The 22582-nt window shown below is 36.1% G+C and overlaps 1 protein-coding gene across 4 annotated transcripts in view; it reads left to right on the forward strand.

The window, feature by feature from the left end:
- Nucleotides 1-22142, forward strand: part of FSTL5 (follistatin like 5) — a 693844-nt gene extending 671702 nt beyond the window's left edge. For all 4 annotated transcript variants that reach the window (XM_055144641.1, XM_004606146.2, XM_055144642.1 and 1 more), the window contains one exon: nt 19561-22142. In XM_055144641.1, coding sequence (XP_055000616.1) covers nt 19561-20263 — 703 coding nt within the window. In that variant the 3' untranslated portion in view covers nt 20264-22142. The remainder of the gene's footprint in view (nt 1-19560) is intronic.
- The last annotated feature ends 440 nt before the right edge of the window (nt 22143-22582 follow it).

Consider the following 22582-nt stretch of genomic DNA (forward strand, 5'->3'; position numbering starts at 1 on the left):
TGTGTTTTGGCATATAATTTAGTGAAAGTTTTATTTTTTTAAATTAAGTTGTCGCTGATATGATTTGCTATATTTCTTCTAATAACAGGCCCATGAAAAAGTTTTGGGTTCATATAAGAATTATGCATATTTCCATTGGCAAATCAGTCATATAAATAATTCTTATTTTAAATTGTAAATATGTTTTTTATGAAGAATCTAGAAGATAGGAGAAATCTATTCTCAACTATAGAGAATTAATATATTGGGGCTGGAGAAATAGCACAGTGGGTAGGGCGTTTGCCTTGCACGTGGCCGACCCGGGTTTGATTCTCAGCATTCCATATGGTTCCCTGAGCACCGCCAGGAGTAACTCCTGAGTGCAAAGCCAGGAGGTAACCCCTGTGCATTGCCAGGTGTGACCCAAAAAGAAAAAAAAATAATATGTTAAAGACATATTTTGGATCATTTTAGGATGGGAGTATAAAAATTACTTATTTTTAACTAGATTATATATTCTTTGATCAGAAGTGATTCTCATGATGCTGGAGCAGTAATGAAGCAGGTAGGGCACTTGCCTTGCATGTACTTAACCCTGTTTCAATCCCTGTCATTACTTATGGTCCTGGAGCCCTGTCAGGAGTGATCTGTGAGTACAGAGGCAGGACTAAGCCCTGGGTACTGGCAGGTAAAACCACAAAACAATACAAAACAAATAAACAACAAAAAGACAAGAAGTAATTCTCTCTGTCTCTATCTCTGTCTCTGTCTCTCTCTCTCTTATGTATTTACTTATAATATTTTTATACCTTTTATTCGTTGGTGCCCACACCCAATTGTGCTCTGTCTCTGCATTCAGGTATCACTTCTGGCAGTGCATAAAGTCCATATGACTGCTGGGAATCAAAGCTGGAAAGTGGCATGCAGAGCCCAGGACCCAGGACGTGACACACTGTGCTATTTTTTCAGTCCTCTGCTTTTCATAAATAATAATAGTAATAGTACATCCATGTAATTTTGTAAAAATAGCAAAAATTTAAATATCAAAGCAGCATTAAAAATGAGAAATTCAAAAAAGTAACAGAATGGGAGACTACTAACACCCTTGGAGAGTAGAGATAAGGGCCAGGAGGATTGCTCCATGACTTGGAAGCCAGCTTCCCATGCTGGGAGAAAAGGCAGCTCAGATCGAGAAGGGACCACCAAGCAAAGGATGCTTGGAGGGCCCTCTCAGGATGGAAGATGTGTGCTGAAAGTAGACTGTAGACCGAACATGTTGCCCATTTAATACCTGTATTGCAAACCACAACACCCCAAAGGAGAGAGAGAGTAAAAGGCAGTGTGCTTGCCACAGAGGCGGGGTGTGGGGGGGATGGGGTTGGGGTGATGGGAGGGATCCTGGGAACATTGGTGGTGGAGAATGGACACTGTTGGAGAGATAGGTACTCAACCATTGTGTGACTGAAATGTAAACACAAAAGTTTGTAAGTCAGTAACTGTACCTCAAGGTGATTCACAAAAATAAAATAAAAATAAAAAATTAAAATAAAAAATGAAAAATTCAGTAGGAAATGATAAAGACAATACATAAAATAAATCTTTGAAAAGGATATACTCACGCTTATGTTTCATGCTTAGTATCAGAACCACCATATAGAAAAAAAAAACATAAATGTCCAACTACAGATGAATAAATCAAGAAGTTGTGGTAACATATACACAATGAAATATTATGCAGCTCTAGGAAAAAATAAGATAATGCAACTTGCCAGTATGAAGATTGAACCCGTGTGTGTAACATGCTGCATGAAATCAGTCAGAAGATACAAATAAACAATGATCTCTCTATGTGTTATAAAAAAGATACAGCATAAGGGAGGAACAATTGACTAAAGGCAGCAGAACAGGAGAATTGGTCTATAGAACTCAGTATATCTGGAGCATGGAATAGAGGGGTCTTTGGAACATAGTGAAGTGAGCACAATGGCAGTTGGTGTGGTGTTGCAGCAATGCTTGCTTGAAACTGCCATAACGGTATTGTAAATTATGTTAATAAAAACGGGGGAAAAATAAGATTTGTTGATACAATTTTAAGATGGTGAACTCTTTTACAGCTATGTCACATAGAATATGTTTATTTTTATATATTATCATGACACTGAAACTCAGTTAATTTTTTATTTTATTTTTTAAGAACCAAATTACAATCAAAGAGCTAAATCACGTGATTGAAAAATGCATGGAATATAATGTCAGTGGAATTTTATCTATATCATGAAAGCTTTGAAAAGAAATAGTGACTATTATGGAAATATAAGATCAGATTCAGTCTAAAATCTCATCTAATGCAGTAAGATATTATAAAGGATACAAAAGTTCAACACGACAATAATAATTTAGTTTTGTTGAAATATTAATGTCATTCTTAAATTTGGCATGAGTATGTCATTTTCTTTCTGTCAGATGATCATCAAAGTAATTAACTCTACTCAATCAACTCTTAATGGACTGCTGGTTATGTACAATTATGAAAAAACATTTTAAAATTCTGTAGCTGAGTAAAACAAAATTAAAATTTATATAAAATGAAAAATCAGTGTACCAACATAACTAAAATGTCATGATCAAGTCCTAAAATAATTGCCACCATTATGCATTTTTAAAAGGTAGCAGCCATCTAATTTCTATTCAAGTAGAATACTACCATTTTCCAGTTCATTATTGCAAACAATTTAGTCTCGAATACTTTGCCTTTGCACTTGTACTAATTTTTTTATTTGAAACACTGATTATTAACTCTAATTTACTCACATAGTGTTATGATATTTAAGTAGCATAATTAGCATTATACAAACAGAATAAAAAATAAAATAAAATTGTACTATTTGGGCAAATTTACAGGATAATAATCAGCTATACTTTTGCTTTTTATCTATTCTTTTTCTCATTAAATATCATAACCTTTTTTCTCTATAGCATCATTATGATAGAAAACGACATCAATAAGAGAAGGCTACTCTATAATAAACTATAAAGTTAGCCAGCCAAATTGATGAAGTGAGGATACAAACATCAACCTTGTTTCTCTTCATTGGAAAAAAGTACTTAATTCAATCTCTGAAATATATTTCTTCCAGAGACTTGTAATAAAATATCACACTCAACTTTCAGTTTTGATCTTCAGTCACCAAATTGCACATAATAGACTAAAAACTGGAAAATCTTCACATCTGTTAAAATAGGTGTTAAGATAATTATCAAATGTGCTATTTTAGCTATAAGAGTTGTTTGAAAATAATTATGTCAACTTGGATTTAAAATCCTATTTTCAAAAAAGAATGGTTTAGATAAATATTAAACTAGACTTTATTAACAATATATTAATAAAATAAATTATAATATCAAATAATTTTAATATTACAATGAATATTATTATCTTATAACACTGATTTTTTAAAATAAAAATCAGTTTTTTGATAAAGCTGATAAATTTATAATGTTGATCAATTTTTTCCTTTTTTTTTTTTGACTCTTTGGGTCACAGCCAGCAATGATCAGGGTTTACTCTTGACTCTGCACTCAGGAATTACTCCTGATATTGCTTGGAGGACCATATGGGATGCCAGAGATTAAATCCAGGTCGGCCACATGCAAGGCAAATGCCCTACCAGCTGCACTCTCGCTTTCGTTCCAGTTTTCCACGTTTGAAAATTAAATAAATATTTTGGAATAATAGCTTGTTTGGAGAAAGTATAGGTTTGTAACCCCCGTTTTGTGTGTGAAATTTGAAACTGACCTCAGTAGACTGATGGCAAGAAAAAACAGAAAATGAATCAGATAAAATAAAATTTTAAAATAAAATTTTATCACCTTGTCCATATTGATATATGACAGTTTTAATAAACACAAGAATTATACCATGGCTTAGCTTGGTTGTCTCAGAGACAAGTAGATTTCCACACTTGCTTGAAGAGTAGGAGTTTTTATGAAGGCCTCAGTGGGGTGAGTTCCAATTCCGGTTGGTCTCAATAAATTCTCAAAAAGTTCCATCCTTGGGGCTGGAGCGATAGCACAGTGGGCAGGGCATTTGCTTGCTTTCGGCTGACCCAGATTCGATTCCCAGCATCCTGTATGGTCCCCTGAGCACTGCAAGGGGTAATTCCTGAGTGCAGAGCCAGGAATAACCCCTGTGCATCGCTGGGTGTGACCCAAAGAGAAAAAAAAAAAAAAAAGATCAGTCCCATCCTTTTTTTTTCTTCAGGTATGTATAACTGTGGACCAAAAATCTGTAGCACAGACAGGGAAAGTAGGAAAGAACTTCTGATGAGGTCTAGCTCTGGAGTCATGCAGTGGTTGTGTCTTTCAGATCATCCATCTTCCCCACCAGAAAATCTACTTGTTATTATTTTCCAGAACATTCTTTTGCTGCACCATTCTCCTTCACTGAAATCTCAGCTGCAAGCATTTCTTTCTGCCAAGCTTTACTTTGACTGTAGGACTCTGCCTCTTGGTTAATACTATAAACTATCACGTGTTGTTCCCATAACAAGTATTTAATCACTGTTATCTTCTTACCTGGACTCATAGTTTACTGTCATTTCTTTGCCTGAATCAGTTAAACACTCTTATTTACATTTTTGCAGTGAGGGGCTGGGCGGGGGGGGGGGGGGGATCTCAGGCAGAGCTTGAGGACTTGAGGATGTGCTGGCAAACCTAGCCTGGCTCCACGGGCTTCCCTCGCCTGCTTGTGCTTTCCAGTGTCTGGGACTCAGGCTCTGCAGTACTTAAGGGCCACATGGGCTAGCTATTGACCTATCTTCTTACTTTTATTTATGCTTTTAAGTTTATTTGATATGCAAGTACATTTTGGTGTTCTAAGATTTATTTTGTCAGCATGTTTATAATTTTAGATGATGCGTCTTTACATCAATGAGATTTTTTGTTTTGTTTCGTTGTTGTTTTTCACTTTGAAAAGAGGGGCCCAAGAGATAACAGTGGGTAGGAAATTTTCCTTGCATACCACCAACCCAGATCCAATTCCCATCATCCTATTTGGTCCTCCAAGCACTGGAAGGAGTGAATCTGGTGTGCAGAGCCAGGAGTAAATCCTGAGCATTGCCATGAGTGGACCCAGAACACCAATAAAAGAAATTAAATTTTAGGGGTTTGGCTTTGGAGCCATATCCATTCAAGTGCCAGGGGGCCTATTCCTGGCTCTGGGCTCAAAATCTATCCCAGTGGTGCTGGACAGGTGGGAAGACCATGTGGAATGGCTAGACTCACATCTCGTCAACTGTCTGCAAGGCTATGCACTATACTGTCTCTTCAGCCTCTGAGTTAGTGGTTAGTGACTGGTGTGTGTGTGTGTGTGTGTGTGTGTGTGTGTGTGTGTCTGTTTGTCTGTTTATCTGTCTGTCTGTGTCTATGTCTGTGTTTTAATTGAAGGTGAAGCTTCAGTCTACATATTCATCTGGACACTTCGCAAATGCATATTCAAAACAGAATGGTGACCAACAATGGCCCTGAGATCATTTCATTTAAAGTTCTTACCTATTGTTTAATTATTAGGGAATATGTGAATTAACAGTATTAATGCATAATGAATAAAAGTTCCAAAGTTAGGAAATCTTTAAACCTATCAATCTACAAATGAGCTTTCTGGGAAATTGTCAAACTGAAAAAAATATGCTTTGGAATAAAGAGATAGTACAGCTAGTCGGGGACTGGAGCGATGGCACAGAGGTAGGGCATTCGCCTTGCACGAAGCCGACCCAGGTTCTATTCCTCTGTTCCTGTCAGAGAGCCCAGCAAGCTACTGAGAGTATCCCACCCACAGGCAGAGCCTGGCAAGCTACCCATAGCATATTTGATACGCCAAAAACAGTAACAAGTCTCACAAAGGAGACATTACTGGCACCCACTTGAGCAAATCGATTAACAACGGGAGAACAGTGCCACAGTGCTATGGCTCGTCATGCACATGCCTTGCACAGCACCCTACACTGTTCCTGGAGTATGCCAGTAGTGAACGCTGAGCACAGAGCCAGGTGCTGTGTGCAAAACCTGAGCACTTCTCGGTCTGTCCCCAACCCCCCCCCCAAAAAAAAAAAGTAAAAAGGAAAAGAAAAATTGCCTAGCTTTGAAAGAGCCCAAAGACATAAGGTTCAGATCCCTTTCTCATATAGTTACCAGGCTCTTTTGGAAATGGAAAAATATGAGTTAGCACCTAGATACAGAAACTGAAGGACCGCCTATAGAAGAATGGACCCCCACAGAAAAGTAACGATTCAAGAGAACTTGAGGTTCCTGACAGTAATTTGAAAGGAACATCAAAGTCCTCTGTTCCCTCCCCACACTCCTGGTGACAATACCCAGCTTAAAATTGAAGTTTCGATCTAGGCAATTTGGAAGCCCAATTACTGTAAGCCTCATGGACCCATTTTCTTCCCTGGAGATTGGACTGCATCACTGTCTAACACATGTATTCTCAATATTCCCCCTGGTAAAGTCCATGTTTGCTCCTGAAAAAGTATGTCTCTCTCATTCTCTTTCCCTCACATTTCTCTAAGAAAAAATTCTTTAAATTAAACTATCTTTCTTCACTAAAAAAAAAAAAAATTGCAAACTTAAAGCAAAAGACCAAACCAGCCAACAAAAAAATAAGCTTAATCTAATCTTTAAATTCAACCAAAGTATAACTTTTGGCCATGTTTATATATGAACTTTGCTTGTTTTATTTTTAGTAGTTTAATTATATGATTCATGCAATATTAATCTATTTATTTTCATATAACAACTGAACAAGCATTAATATTAAATTATGTTTTATATTTAAAATGCATATTATATTACATCATGTAACTATATCATTACTTACAAAAATTTTCATTTATTTATGAGCTTATTTGAATCACTTAGAATTTTTACTACTATACATATTAATGTTATGAATATGTTTCTGCTTAAAGCTTTATTAAAATGTATTATTAATCCCTCAGGATAATCAACAAGGAAGTGAATTGCTACCAAAAAAGGCAAATATGTAAAATAATATGTAAAAAAATACTTGATTGGATTTGCTAATTATTTTGTACCTGCAAATTGCAATGTTTTTAGAAATGTGAGGTAGTACCAAATTCTACTGAAGCCATTTTAACATTAAGTATTCCTAATCTGTGAAAATAAAATATCCTCTTTCTAATTTAATTTCTTTGAAAAACAATGACTTTTCATTGTTTTTAGTGTGTTGTCACAGGAGTGTTTTCTATTTATAAGCTTTCTTTTATTCTTTTCAATTCTGGAGATTGATCCCTGGGCCTAACATGCAAGGCACGTGCTCTACCATTGAGGTACAACTCCAGCCAATAGCTCTCTCACTTTAGAAAAATAGATTGATTAACCTTGAAGAAGATAAAGACATATTTATTAAAATACATGTTTTTTTTTCTTTTAATCTCGGATGTACTTGTTTAAAAGTGAATAGTCTTATAGATAGCTCTGTTCCATTACTAACATGCCATCGCTTTTTAAATTGTAGCATCCAATTTTATTCGGATGGTTCATAGTTTATTTAAGCATTCCTCTATTCATCATGTATATTAGATCTAAATTTACTTATTGCAACCAGTGCTGCCATGCATATTCTTGTACTTCGTAGTCACATAAAGTGTTATTAAGGCAAGATTCTGGGAGACATTACAACTTTAATAAAGTAGTCGGATTTAAATTTTAAAAGAGGATACCAAATCATTCTCCAAAAAGTCTCAATCAATTATGCGTCCATAAAGACTATGTGAGATAACAGAATTAGCAACATCTTTTCATATCATTGATCCAAACATCATTTTTATTGTTGCCAATAGATTGGTGAAAATAAAGATTTCCTTTATTTTAATTTATAGTTACCTGAAAACTATACCAATAATCTCTCAACATCCTTCAGAGCCACTGTTTCCCTCTTAAGGAAGAGTGAATGTTTACAGATGCATTATCTTGTGCTTTCATCTGATAAAGTTCAAGAATTTGAGGACTTTTTCTTACTTCCACCCCACCTCTATCAGTATTCCTGTTGCCTGAGTAAATTTGTTCATTCTCTGGTTCATACCAATGCTCCTTATCAAGTCTGAACTGTTCATATTTTATCTGAATATGAGGATGTGGTTGTTTTTTTAATTATCAGATGGCTGTAAAGCATCTATATGTTTATGCTCTAGTTCCTTTTTAATCCACTTCTTGTTTGTGGTATTTTACTATACAAATGCAGAAGAAATAAAGCTATTCTTTCTATACTGTGCTTATAAATTTCATCAAAATATCTAATTTCATCATTCCCAAACTAAACTTTAAACAAAGCGCCCATGTACTAGACAACCACGCTTTTTGCCGCATTGTGATAAGGAATCACTTTGTTATAGCTCCCAGTAGCTTATTCCCTATTACCTTTGGATACCATATCAGAATAGTCTTTCCGCTCCATATTCCTGAATTCTGTTTTTGATTGTTCCTATAGTCTAAGAAAATGTAGAATTTCTCTTTCTCTTTCTCTTTTCTTTCCATCCGCTAACTCAAATGGCTTCTGGTGACTCTCTCACAGTGTTACTTGCTTTTTCTAACAGGCATCTTAGAAGTCTTCTGGCCCAAATAGGATTAAACATTTGTTTCCACACCTACAAATATGTTACAGCAGCAGCTTATTTTGAGTATCATTTCCCTTCTTGTCCAGGCTTCGTTCTCAGAATTCCATGTACATTGTGGTTCAAACACAGACATTTATTTGTCACAGATCACAGTCAGGGAAGTCACAGGTCAGAGTGTCAACATGCTTGGGTTCTGGTGAGAGCTCATTTCTTTTGTCGACTGCCATCTCCTGCAGTGCCTTAGAAGGGAGAGAGAGAATGAGAGAAAAGGGAGGTATTATCTTTCATATTTCTTCTATGATAGTCGTTAGTCACATTCTTTTCTTGTTTTTAGTTTTGTGGCCACAGCCTGTTGTTCTCAGGGCTTACTCTGTACCTGGTACCTGGGATCAAACCTGGGTCAGCCATGTGCAAGGGAAGCACCGTACCTGTGGTAGTATCATCTCTGGCCCATTAATCACATTCATGAAAGTTCTATCTTCCTGCACTAAGTTTTTCCCTAAGGCCCCACTTTCAAATATCAGCACCTTGGGTGGCTGATAGTATAGAGGTTAAGGCTTTTGCTTTGCAAAGTCAATTCTGGTTCAATTCCCAGGATGGCATATGGTTTCCTAAACCCTGCCAGGAGTGATCTCTGAGCAGAGAGTTAGAAATAATTCTTGAGGACTCCAGAATATGTCCTAAAAAACAATACCACACCTCGGGAGTTAGGGTTTCAAAGCACAAATTCAGTCAGGGAATGAAGAACGGATAATCATTTAGGACACAGAAGTTAGTTAAGATATCCTATCTATTATTAAAGTTAAGTAGCATTTTCTAAATTGTACTAAGAGTTACAAAATACACTATAGACATTTATTTCAGATCAGATGGAAAAGAAAAATAAAAAAATTCAACTTCTCCCAACATTTTTTTTCCTCTAATTTGAGGGCCACGCCTGGGTTTACTCTGTGGTACCAGACATTGAACCCTGGCTTGCTCTATTCAAGGCAAGTACCCTGTTCGCTGTACTATCTGCCTGGCCCCAACTTCTCCCATTTTGTAGTTACATTTTTTTCTTTATGAATTGCCAAATAAATCCATATAGAAACTAAATTTTTATGTTATAAAGTTTACTTCATGGAACTCTGTGTATCCTCTAGATTTTAAGGTTTTTGACATATTGCCCAAGAAATTGTGTGCCTGCTGTTTTGCATCTTCATTTCCAGCAACAAAATCACGTATTTGCAATTTGTTCTCTGTCTCAGTGCTATTTCTGGCAGTGACTGGAGGTTGCATGAAGATACAGAATGAGTCCGGATTAAAACATCCCGATTCCTAGGTTCCTTGTCTACATATTTGCAGGGAATCAACTGTTCCTTAGATCAAAGACCCTAGTTCCTCAAAAACTGCCTGAAATTCTTATCATTCCTTCCTCCCAAGTCACAGCAGTGAATAGAGTGTCTTCCTTTGGGGGCTAGAGTCATAACTAAGAGGGTAGGACATTTACCTTGAAGGTTCCTGACCTGGGTTTAATCCCTGGCACCCCACGTGGTCCTCTGAGCTTGCCAGAAGTAATTCTGAAATTCAGAGTCAGGAGTCGGCCCTGAGCATCACTGGATGTGGCCCAAACTAAACAATAGAAAGCTAGCAGACAAACAAAAAAAGAGTCCTTGTTTTTCTTTCATAGTATTTCACCACCATTTGTGGACCTGTTGCACTTCTCTGAAAGCACTTTCTTTTGGCATCCACCTTGGCTTTATATTAATTAGGGTTTGTACTTTTTCTTCTGGGAATGAGACTGATTTAAAAAAAAAAAAAGTCCCTTCATATAACCTCTAGCATAACAAAAGTGTAAATGAGTCCCTCAAAAAAAGGAAGTGGTAATATCCATCTCTTCCTCCATCCTTAAAGACCTTCCCTAAATACTTTTATAAAAGTATTTTATGAGATAAAAAAAAAAGTCATGAGATAAAAAGATATGTGTTCCACTCCTTGACTATAACTACTTTAATGATAAGGAAGGACTAGTTATGTCTTCCACTTTGTTCGTTTTTTTTTTTTTTTTTATTAATTGTTTGTTTGTTTGCTTGGGGGGGATATCTGACTGTGCTCTGAGTTTATTCCTGGCCTTGTGCTCAGCAATACTCCAATACTCTAATACTCAGGGGACCTTATAGGTGGCTTGAGATCAGATTCCAGTTGGCTGCATACAACATGAAACTTACCCACTGTTATCTTCTAGGGCCCCTTCTCTTCTTTTGAAGTTCACTGCATATTACTAGTTTGTGTTACATAGTATTTGTTGATGCAGAACAGGTGTCTGTGTTGGTCCACAGTTCTGATGTTCTTCAACATTTTCAAGAGTGAAAATATTGGATAATAAAGGTGCTCAGACTCAGAGTTGGAAAAAGAAAGAAAGCTTTACTGGAAAGGAAAAAAAAGGAAAGGAAAAGAAACTCCCATACTTAACTTAGTACAGGACTAAGTTAAGTATGGTATTTTTGTGATTTTTATAGGAATACTGGATCTCAAGTGGCAAGAATGCTACTGACAATGTGAGTAGACAGGCTTGTTTAGGGCCTTTTAGGTTATCTATTTGGTCATTTGCCTTAGGCCTGGCACCCCAAAAGCAGGACCCAGGGCAAGCTGTGAGCTACCTTGGTTTCAAAATGGGCCAGGCCAAAATGCCATAATGCTTAAGAATTTGTCCATAATCATGCTGTTAACATATATTTAAGTATTATAGCACTTTACCCTGCTTTTGGGGTGCTAGGAAGTAAGCACAACTGAGGCTTAAGTAAAGGGAACAGATACCCAGGAGTGAATATCACCGGAAGTCAATTAACTCCCAAGTTACAAAAGCATAGCATTAATTGTCTATACAAAAAGGACATTGCTCTAAATTAACTATGCAAAGGACTTAAGGAGAAGAGAAAAGCAATATTTACAAGTTAAGAGAGTCTGATTAGAAGATAAAGGTGATTGACCTGTTGGGGAAGCAGAGCACAGAGAAAGAGGTTACAGAAAAACACAGAGGAATGAGAGCACTGTGATATGAGTACTTAATAAACCTAAGCTCCCTTTGGCAAGGCAGAAAGGACAAGCCAATATCATCCTACAGTTACTGGCTTTTTCAGTTTATGTTGTAACAACAGATCTTCAAGACAACTATCATTTCTTAAAGATCCTTAACATCATTTGTAAACTGCATTTACTCTATAAATCTTGACTGAATGTGCCAATTCTCTTTTTCTCTGCTTCCTGGCTCCTGAATATGGATGTATTCATTTTATTAACAGGTAAGTTTTACTGAGCCATTTATTTGAAGTTAAGATAAAATCTCAATCCTCCCATACTTAAGTAGTAACAGCCTTCAGTTTTTCTTATAAGAGTCAGAGTGAAGTAATAGATAGCAACTAAATCTGAAAAACCTCATAAATAAGTAAATGACTCCTGTCATTTATGGTTTGCATTTATGAAAGCTATAGCTGTTGCAATACAATGCAGGATATCGTTGCAAAAGCATTGCATGTATATCATGATTAATGTTCAGTGTTCATTAATGTTCATTTCTTATACAATATTTGGTATATTTTCACCATTTATGAAAAATATACTTATTTTGTTCGATAATCAAGAAATTAATCCTGTCCACTATTACATGAGAAATATTAGCTATTTCATCATATATCTTCTACATCAAATTTCATAGTAAAATCATAATGCAATGAACTTTGAGGGCTGTTCAAAAGGATTTTTCTTCTGGAATTTTATTTCAAATATTGCTAAGATGGTTTCCAGAGTAATGCAGGAACTGTTTTGGGGAAATGTTTTCCTTTATATAGAGATTGCACAATGTTTATTTTATAACAGGGTAGAAGGTCTGGCTGATCTAATGCTAAACATACCCATTCACACTCACTACTCATTTACATTCATTTATATGCATGGAAAAACTGATTTTAAAATCTGGAGAGGTACAGATAGAGCTTCAGGACTGAGATCATGCAGAAATGGGGAGCAGTTACCTCACACCCTTCATAGGGATGAGTGTGGGTTTGGTCCTTAGTGAATAATACTTAAAATTAGCAACAGTTGGGCAGGAGTGATAGAATAGCTGGCAGGGTGCTTCTCTTGCACATCGTTGAATAGGTTCAATCCCCAGCATCCCATTTTGTCCTCCAAGCCTGTCAAGAGTGAGCCCTTAGCACAGAGCCAGGCGTAAGCCCTGAGCATGCATAACCAACTGTGACCCAAAATCCAAAAAATAAAATAAGCAGCAGTGAAAACTATTTTAGTCAGAAATTGTGAGTTCTCTGAGGACAGGAGATGTTACATTAAACCCAAGAGATAGTACTATTCAATATTACAGAGTTCTTTCTCCAGACTTTGAGATATTAGTTATCCTGGCATAAGCCATGGAAAATTACTAAAATCATTAGCAGCAGCTATGAAATTCCTTTAGTCAGACATTAGATTTGAACGCAGAACAGGAGCAGAATCAGATGTTATGAGACTTGCGGATACTAGTTACTGGAAAGCTGCTTTCTTAGGCTATTTGTGACTGGACTCATTTGGGCACTGTTTAAATCAGAGCGTGGGAAATCATTCATTACATAAACACAAGAGACACATATTCTTTTATGGGATATGGGAATCTTTGTACATTTACTCTTGGTTAGAATTCATGGTGTTTCAAGCATGCTTCACTCTAAATGTTCTTTATTTCTCCTCTTCCAAATAGCCTGCTTTTCAAGGCTCTTGAATTTCCATGAAGTAAATTTTAACTTCAGCTTTCCCTTTTCTAATCTAGATCTAAATGTTATTCAAGGTTTTTATTTTTTTTCCCCTTTCCTATTAGTTCAGGAGGAAAATCCTTGTTTGTTTGTTTTTGTTTGTTTGTTTGTTTGGGGGGCCACACCCTGCTATGCTCAGGGCTTGCTTCTGGCTTTCTCCTGGCTCTGTATTCAGGGTTCACTCCTGGCAGTGCCCCAGGATCATAGGAATACTAGGGATTAAACCCAAGTCTACCCCATGCAAGGCAAGAGCCCAACTCACTATACTATTGCTCTAGCTTCTCAAGTGAGAATTCTTAAGTGTGAGTGGTGTCTGTTACAAATAGTAATATTAGTGCAGAGATCAAGTTGATCCATAGTCTCTGAGGTCCTAGCTCTCAGGAAGAACTGAGGCAGCACCTTTCTAGAAGGCAGATGAGCCACACTACTTTCATTTCAAACAGTATCAGGGACGTGAGGGTTGGCTTAGAAGTTGACTCTACATAAATCCTGGTGTACCAAATCTACCAACAAATCCAAGCTGATATAATGACAGGCTGATAGGATGCCCTTTCTAGTTGCTTTAATTTCCTGGTAAAATAAGTGATTGTAAGTGATTGTGTTTAAGTTCCTATTTCTCACAGTCTGCAACTTCCTATAAAGATTCTGACACATATTAGACAAACTGTATTTGGTCTAGTAGTGTGCAGGGTTTTATTATACTAAGCAGGCATAAAAGTTGAGAGCCTCGTAAATATTAATCAGATACTAATGAACAGTGGGAGACTTCTGAATATCAATCTGCACTGGGGGAAATTTTGAATTAGAGATACCACTTCCTACCCAATAAATCAGTAGTGAAAAATTGCAGGCACTCTCATGCATCTGCTTATATCGCTAGATCTCTAGTCCTGTAGGAGCATGCAGTGTGGATGCTGAATTAGTGTAATTTTATCACCCCACATGGAGCTTTTGCATTTTTATCAGGGCCGTTTAAAAAAATGTAATTACCTCCAAAAGAAGTTGGATGATATCACAGGAAACTTCACTGCATCCTTTACTGTTCGCGTTCAAAATAATGTAAGAATGGAACTTGTCTCATTTTTCCTCATTAGCATTCAAAAAAAGATTGCCCAAAGGGTAGAAATCTCAAGGTTAAGAGGAAAACGGGAATGCCAAAACTTGATTGGCTTATTACTTTCATTAAATGTGCACCTTACTGCTTTTGCCTATGAACATATGTGCAACATAGAAAATATACATCTTCCAACAGAATTCTTAATTGTACAAATAATGGGAGATAGAAACATGACATACTGTGCATTAACTATCATCCATGTAGAATAAGAAATATATAAATTTATAGTAATCGTCATTTATTTATTTAGATTTACATTTTACATCATTTACATCATTTTGCACCATTTACATTTATTTAGCATAGTGTAATTTGCACTAGGGGGTAAATCTATGATATCCTTTATACTACACATGTAAGAAATTGAAGTCAGTTTCCTAAGTCTTTATTTAATTATTCATAGTAATAGTATTTAATATGCCAAAAATAGTAATGAGAGGTCTCATTCTCCTGACCCTGAAAGAGACTCCAATCATTGGAAAGACCAGAAAGAAGAAGCTGCTAAAATCTCAGGGATGAGTGTAATAGAGACATTATTGGTGCCCGTTTGAATAAATCAACAAACAACAGGATGACAGTGATACAGTGACAGTGATAGTATTTAAAACTTGAATCAGTAATCAATGTTTTATTATGGAAAAATATTTTTAATAATTTAATAATTCTCACTTCAGTCTGAGAAATAGGAAAACAGGGAAGTGAACGCCTTTAGTTTTCCCTTTACGTTTATGTGTAATATGTATATTAATGTATTGATTGAGGCATCATGCTTTCCTATAGTATTGCTATTAGGCCTTGGGCATATAACATCACCCACCACAGTCACCCCCTGCATGACAATATTCCTCTCTCCATGACTGTCCCCAGGTCCCTTCGCATCCTCTCTCCCCTATTCCCGAGTCTTATCAGGTTCAATTCTATAGGCAGAGTCTTGTGGTTTTGTTTTCTTTGTCCATTTTCTATTCCCTTACTTCATGTTTATTTATGAAATATATCCATGTTTACAACAATACCAGCAACCTTTTTGTTTGCTTGTTTTTATACTTGTAGTGTTGCTAAATGTGACACAGCAGCAGAGTGACAGGAGCTTTCTTGCCTTAACCCAAGGGCTTTCTCTGTGACTCCTGTAGTACAACATTGGTTTGTCCTTTCTTCCTTATCACAGGGAGCTTAGGTTTATCAGGTTACACCCATCACAGTGCTCCCAATTCACTCCCATTCCTTTGTTTATCTGTAACCTCTTCTCTGTGTTCTCCTCCGCAATCGGTCTATCACCTTTTCCCCCTGTTAGACTTTGTTAACTTGTAAGGTCAGAGCCTTCTAAGAACACTGAAATTGTATTGTAAGTTATATATTGCCTTTCTCCTCTCTTTATCTCTTTTGCATAGTTTACTTTAAAGCAATGTCCTTTTTGTGTAGACACAGGAAGACAGTTAATATTATGCTTTTGCAATTTGGAAGTTAATTGACTCCAAATAATTTTCACTCCTGGGCATCTGCTTTCTGGACTTAAGTGTCATTTACCCTTAGTTCCTAGCACCCCAAAAGCAGGGTCCCGACAAGGGACTGAATGAACCCAGGGCAAGCTGTGAGCTACCCTGGTATTGAAATGGGCCAGGCCAAAGTTCCACAATACTTAAGTACTTAAGTATAGTATTTAAGTACTATGTAGTACTTAAGTATAGTATTTAGCTTTAACTATAGTTAACTTGTAGTTAACTATAAGTTAAGAGCATGGTCATAGAGAAACTCTGTCATCACCCAAAAGAAATAACTGAATAAGTACTATGCTGGGGTTAGGAAGACCTAGCCTGAGGACTGTTGTCTGGAATATATAGTGAGATGTCCTCAGGAAGAACCAAACTGTAAGTGATAAATCTCTTATTGTGCTCATAAAAATGGCATTGCTAGAAATATTAGAAGTAAATTTACTACAACTACTTAGTGCATTACTAGCAGACGAAAGAAGAAAGCAACACACCCTGGTTGGAATCCTGCACTTGAGCGGATCTCCTAGTAATCTGGAGTAATATCCTTAGATGAGATTTTGTCCTTGAGTTGATCTCCTGGAGGAGTGGTCTTACCTGTCTTTGTTGCTTTGTTAATGTTCAACCCCACCTTTGTATCCCCATCCTACATGATTTCTATATAAACTAGGCTATAAGAGTGTGCTGGGGACGTCCAGAGAGAGAGAAGCAGAAGCAGAAGCAGAGGATAGTTGAGAAGAGTTTGGAATAAACTGCAGTTTATGCCAACCAGCCTAGCCCTCATTCCTTCTTTGCCTGCCCATTGTCATCAGCCTCCCTGGGGCAGGGAAAACTTGGGGGAAGCGATATGGCTTTTTGTATTTTATTCAGTAAATCCACATACTCCCATTAGCAATGTCAGATCATAGTACTTTTGACCATTTATCAGTGTTGTTTCCATCACAATTTGTCTAATAACTTGTTTAGTTTCTTTACAAAATATGAATGATATGATCTGGTGTTTATCTTTTTATTCTGAATCATTTGACTTAACATGATTCCCTCCATTCCATCCACATTGTGAAAATTGCACTATTTCCTTTTCCATTGTCACCATCATCATCATCATCCTGTTGATCCTCAAATTTCTCGAGCGGTCTCAGTAATGTCTCCATCGTCCTAACCCTGAGATTTTAGAAGCCTGTCTTTACTCGTCCTTTCCACTGGTGCTGCATTGGAGGCTCTTTCAGGGTCAGAGGAATGAGACCCAGCATTGTTACTGGTTTTGGCATATAAATATGCCATGGGGAGTTTGTGAGACTCTCCCATGGGGGCAGGAAATTCTTGGTAGCTTGCCAGGTTCTCCCAGAGGGAGAACTAGGTTATAAGATATAACTTTCCATTGTAGTTGAATAATATTATATTGAATACTACAATTTCTTTATTCATATTTGTTGTTAGGCACCTGGGTTTTCCATATCTGGGCCATTTTAAATAATGCTACAATGATTATATGTGTACACTTAAGTTTCCTGAGCAATTTCCAGATTGTTATATCAAGATACTGAACCAAACAAAAGTCCCATCAGCAGTGAATGATATTTTCTCTTTGACTTGTCTCCACAAATACTATTGTTTAGAGACTTTTTGATACATCCCATCCACATTGGTGTGAGGTGGCATTTCATTGTTGTCTTGACTTGCTTTTTCCCTGATAATAAGTGACGGTGCATTCATTTCAATGCCTGCTGGACATTTTTATGTCACCTCTCAGGAAATGTATGTTCACCTCCTCTACCCAGTCTTTAATGGGTTCTTATGTTATATTTAATTTGATATAGGTCATATTTGTTTCAGTAACATATTTGTGCATATGTACTTTTTGCCTTCTACAATACTAATTTAAAAAAAAACTCTATATATATATGTGTGTGTATATATATTATATTTGTTTTTGAGCTTATCATATTTGAAACTTTCAGAAGCCATGAATATAAATGTCTCAACATCTGCATACTGTGTGGAAACAGGCATTTTTTTTTGCATAAATAAAATGTCGTATGAGAATTTGCATACTTTGGGGCTGGAGCGATAGCACACTGGGTAGGGCATTTGCCTTGCACAAAGCCGACCCAGGTTCAATTCCTAGTATCCCACATAGTCCCCGGAGCACCACCAGGAGTAATTCCTGAGTGCATGAGCCAGGAGTAACCCCTGTGCATTGCTGGATGTGACCCAAAAAAAGCAAAAAAAAAAAAAAAAAAAGAATTAGCATACTTGGTACACTCGGTACCTGAGTGATAGTACAGTGGGAATGGCACTGAGTATTGCCAGGTGTGACCCCCAAATAAAAGCAACAACAACAAAAGAATTAGCATACTGAAAGTGAATGGTCTAGGTGCCAGTGCCTATCATTAGGGATTTGTAGGTTTTGTTTGTATCTTTTTTTTTGTCTTAATTTTCATCATAAAGTCATCTTGTTTAAAAAAAATTATGAGCATCCGATTAAAAATTATCACAATGATATTTATTTTTCTGAATCTTTTGAATGTTAGTAGAAATTCAGTCAATATTATCATTAACAAATATAAAAATTAAAACTGTTCACAACTCTACTGGTTCAAATCTGTCTCAGGTAACATTTTATACTATAATTTCTACCTTGTATATTATGTTAGCTTGTGTGTCCTGTTAGGAAACCACTGGTGTCATCAGTGTTACAGTTGTTTTAGAAACTTGTGATAATTTTCAGATTTTATTCAGGACAAGTGTTTTTTAAAGTACTAAGGTATTTAGGCTACAAAAACTATTAACAAATAAGTATGTATGATTTCCATTAAAATACTACATATTTAAAATACTTTATGAATATTTTTATATTTTAGTTAGTAATATACTTTCTATGTAAAACTCGTGTTCACTCTAAGAAAATACAATAAGCTCCATTATGAAGTGATAACAGTAGAAGCATGACAATTGAAAATGCAACCTATCTCGAAAATGTGTAAGACAAATGTTAACTCATATAGGTAGTAATACTAAACATAACAAAAAGAAGTCTAATAGTCCTATACTAAAATTTATGTATTTAAAAATCATCTATTTAAAAAGTTCTGAAAGACAGTTAAAGTGAGAAATGCATCACTCTCAGTAACAGCTATGAATGGTAGATGTATCATAAGACAATATAATAAGTGGAATACAAAAGCCATATGTAGTTAAACTGTTCTTGCATCTTTAGTCTAAGTTAAACAAGCTTAGTCAATAGCACAAGCTTAAAGCCATACAGAATAATGTTTTGCTTATACCCTATGGAAAAAGTAAAATTAGTTGTTTCAATTAACTAGATATATTACTTTTAATTATTTTGTTTTCTACAGCATGCATTATAATTGTTGTAGTGAAATAAGATAGAGAAAGGAGAACATCCCGATTTAAAATTTGCTCTAGCAACTTTGACATGGTGATGGCACAGCCTAACAGTTGATGTTTGGACCAGTGCTGATCCCCCCAGTTGTCCACAGTGCACTTCCTTATGCAAGGAGTTCTGGGGGCCCTGCTGATTCTGCTTCTTATCTTTTTAGGTTCGGATTTATTCTTCACAAAGATGAAGCTGCTCTGCAAAAAATCGATCTTGAAACCATGTCCTACATCAAGACAGTTAACTTGAAGGACTACAAGTGCATCCCTCAGTCTTTGGCATATACACACTTGGGCGGATACTACTTCATTGGCTGCAAAGCCGACAGCACTGGAGCGGTTCCACCACAGCTCATGGTAGACAGTGTAACTGATTCAGTCATTGGATTTAATAGTGATGTGACTGGCACTCCGTATGTCTCTCCAGACGGACATTACCTCGTCAGCATTAATGATGTGAAAGGTCTTGTGAGGGTCCAGTACATCACCATCAGAGGAGAAATCCAGGACGCGTTTGATATCCATACAAATCTGCACATATCTGATCTGGCATTCCAGCCGTCCTTTACCGAAGCCCACCAGTACAACATCTATGGCAGTTCGAGCACACAAACTGATGTGCTCTTTGTGGAGCTCTCTACGGGAAAGGTTAAGATGATCAAGAGCCTCAAGGAGCCCCTCAGAGCAGAAGAATGGCCGTGGAGCCGGAAGAACAGGCAAATCCAAGACAGTGGCTTATTCGGCCAATACCTGATGACACCTTCTAAGGACTCTCTCTTTATACTAGATGGACGGCTCAATAAGTTAAACTGTGAAATCACTGAAGTTGAGAAAGGAAATACAGTCATTTGGGTTGGCGAAGCTTAAGATCCCTGTTAGATCATTATTGAATGAAGAGTTTTCCAGTACATTGCACTTAATTCATTGTTTAAATTTACAATCTAATTTTTCAAGTTTATATCCTAGTCAAACGAAAGTTGGTTAGCCCAAAGGAGATATAGAATTTTTCGGGGTAAAAACACACACAATTGGTAACATTTATTAGATATATTTACTATAATATTTAATAGGTCAATATCAATGGCAAGACTCAAAATTATAATGATGCTTTTTATCAGTGAAATAAGAATTTAAATACTCACATGTATCTCAACTGCAGGGAATTTCAGATGACTTTAAGCACTGTTTTATTTTGAGGGTGATTTATCTAGTTTTTCTTTGTCCTTTTGGGTATGCTAAAATCAGAAATCAAAGGTCTTGTGGAACCTTAAATTCTTAATTCAAAATATTCTATCCCACTCACTGTTTATAATCTTTTGTGCCTTGAAGGGAATGTCACAGAGGAACTGGAAGGCTAACAGCTGCATAATGAATACCCTTACAACTATAAATTTCTTCGTATTAAAGAGAATAGCTTAACATCTCTTGCACCAAATTCTGCCTTCAGTCATTTATTTAACCCTCACTGAAATGTCATTTGAAAGCATACATTGGCCTTAGGTTGTATACAGGTGACAAACTCTATTTGACAGTTACTTATACATAATAGTAGCCTGCAGCGTACTGTGGTGAATGGGGAGTAAGGGAGGAGAAATAGTTATGGTAAATTTGAAAAGGTTTCCAATGTAGTCTCCACTCATTTCTTTTTAATAACTGTTGCATTATATTTAGTGGAAGTTTGTCTGGTATGTCAACTGCTTACAGTTATTTATTTTTATAGGAATAGCTCTTTTTTTCCTCACACAGTTCATTACTTTGAAGGAACTTTCACTTTTCAAAAAGAGAAAGCATTTCTGTCTGCTTAGAGTAAACCATATAAAGGGATATTAACATCAGGAAGTAACAAAAACAAACAAACAACAACAAAAAAAACTGGCAGAATAACTGTTGAGAATTAGTGGTCTACAAGAATTGTAATAAAAAATTTAAAAAGTACATCCACAGTGGTGAGTCAAGACAGAGTTCTTCACTGCCATTACTGTTTAAATATAACCATCAATAAAAGTTATTCCTTAACAAGTTCCTTAATAACTTTCCTTTATGATGTCTGTTCATGTTCCTGTATGATCCTTAAATGACCATCTCACTAATTGTATACTGTACTTCTGTACCTAACTAATCCTCTTATTTGAAATATTGCATAGAAATAAAAGTTATTGCTTCTTTGATTTTAAAAGGGCAAAGAAAATGCAGCAGCTGTGGATTCGCACTAGAGAGTTGGTTTACTGAACTAAGCAGATAATTATTCAGGCTTCCAGTAATAGCTTAGACGTTTTGAAAATCTTTTCACTTATTCTTTGTTTATTGTTGCTAAAAATACTAGTGGGTTGGTGAAATGACCTCCATTTACTGAAGGCAATCCAATAAGGTCTTTTTTAAATACAAATTTTATTCAAGTTAAAATTGTGTAAAACTGCTTAGAAACATGAAATTTTATAGCGTGTAATATCTTATGTATATATAGCATCCGAAACTGTGTGATACAGTAAATTTCTTCTTAGCTTAAAGAAACATCATGGGAGATAGATTTAATAACAAACACAAATCGGCTTATGTTTCTTCTGATTGAATTTGCTTTTCTTTATAGCAATTTTTTCCCTTGTGAACATGAACCATGTAATGTGTCTGTAACCTAATGATTTAATGTAAGTCCATCTCATATATCCACTTTTGGTAGTTTACACTATGTGGATGCTTTGTCTGTAGACATTGCTTGAAAAAGGAGAATAAACCTCTTACATTTTAATGCTTGTGAGTTTATTTTTTTAATGTACACATCAAATGGCTAGTTTGGTATTATTTTATTCCTAATCCTTCAAACATGTTCTGGTCCTTTGTATTATGTTGGAAAGTTTGGAGATAAAGTAGAAGAAGAGGACAATTATACTGAGATAAGTGAAGGCAAGGCAATTTAGCTAATTTTTATATTGGTATAATTTACTATACCCCTTTCTATGAATGGTTTAAAACATGGTGATGATCCTTTGTGAGTTATGTATACATTGAGACTCAGATATGAAAGGGAAACCCAATAGTCTCCTACAAGTGGGAACCTACATCTTGACACTTAGGAGAAAGCTACTTAACTCACTGAAAAATGAAAGCCTTGGAGCTAATCCACCATAGTTTATAGTCAACAGACAACTTACAGATTTTTTTTCTTTCCACATCCCACATTCTTAAATA

Source organism: Sorex araneus, chromosome 7, assembly GCF_027595985.1.
Source record: "Sorex araneus isolate mSorAra2 chromosome 7, mSorAra2.pri, whole genome shotgun sequence".
Lineage (NCBI taxonomy): Eukaryota > Metazoa > Chordata > Mammalia > Eulipotyphla > Soricidae > Sorex > Sorex araneus.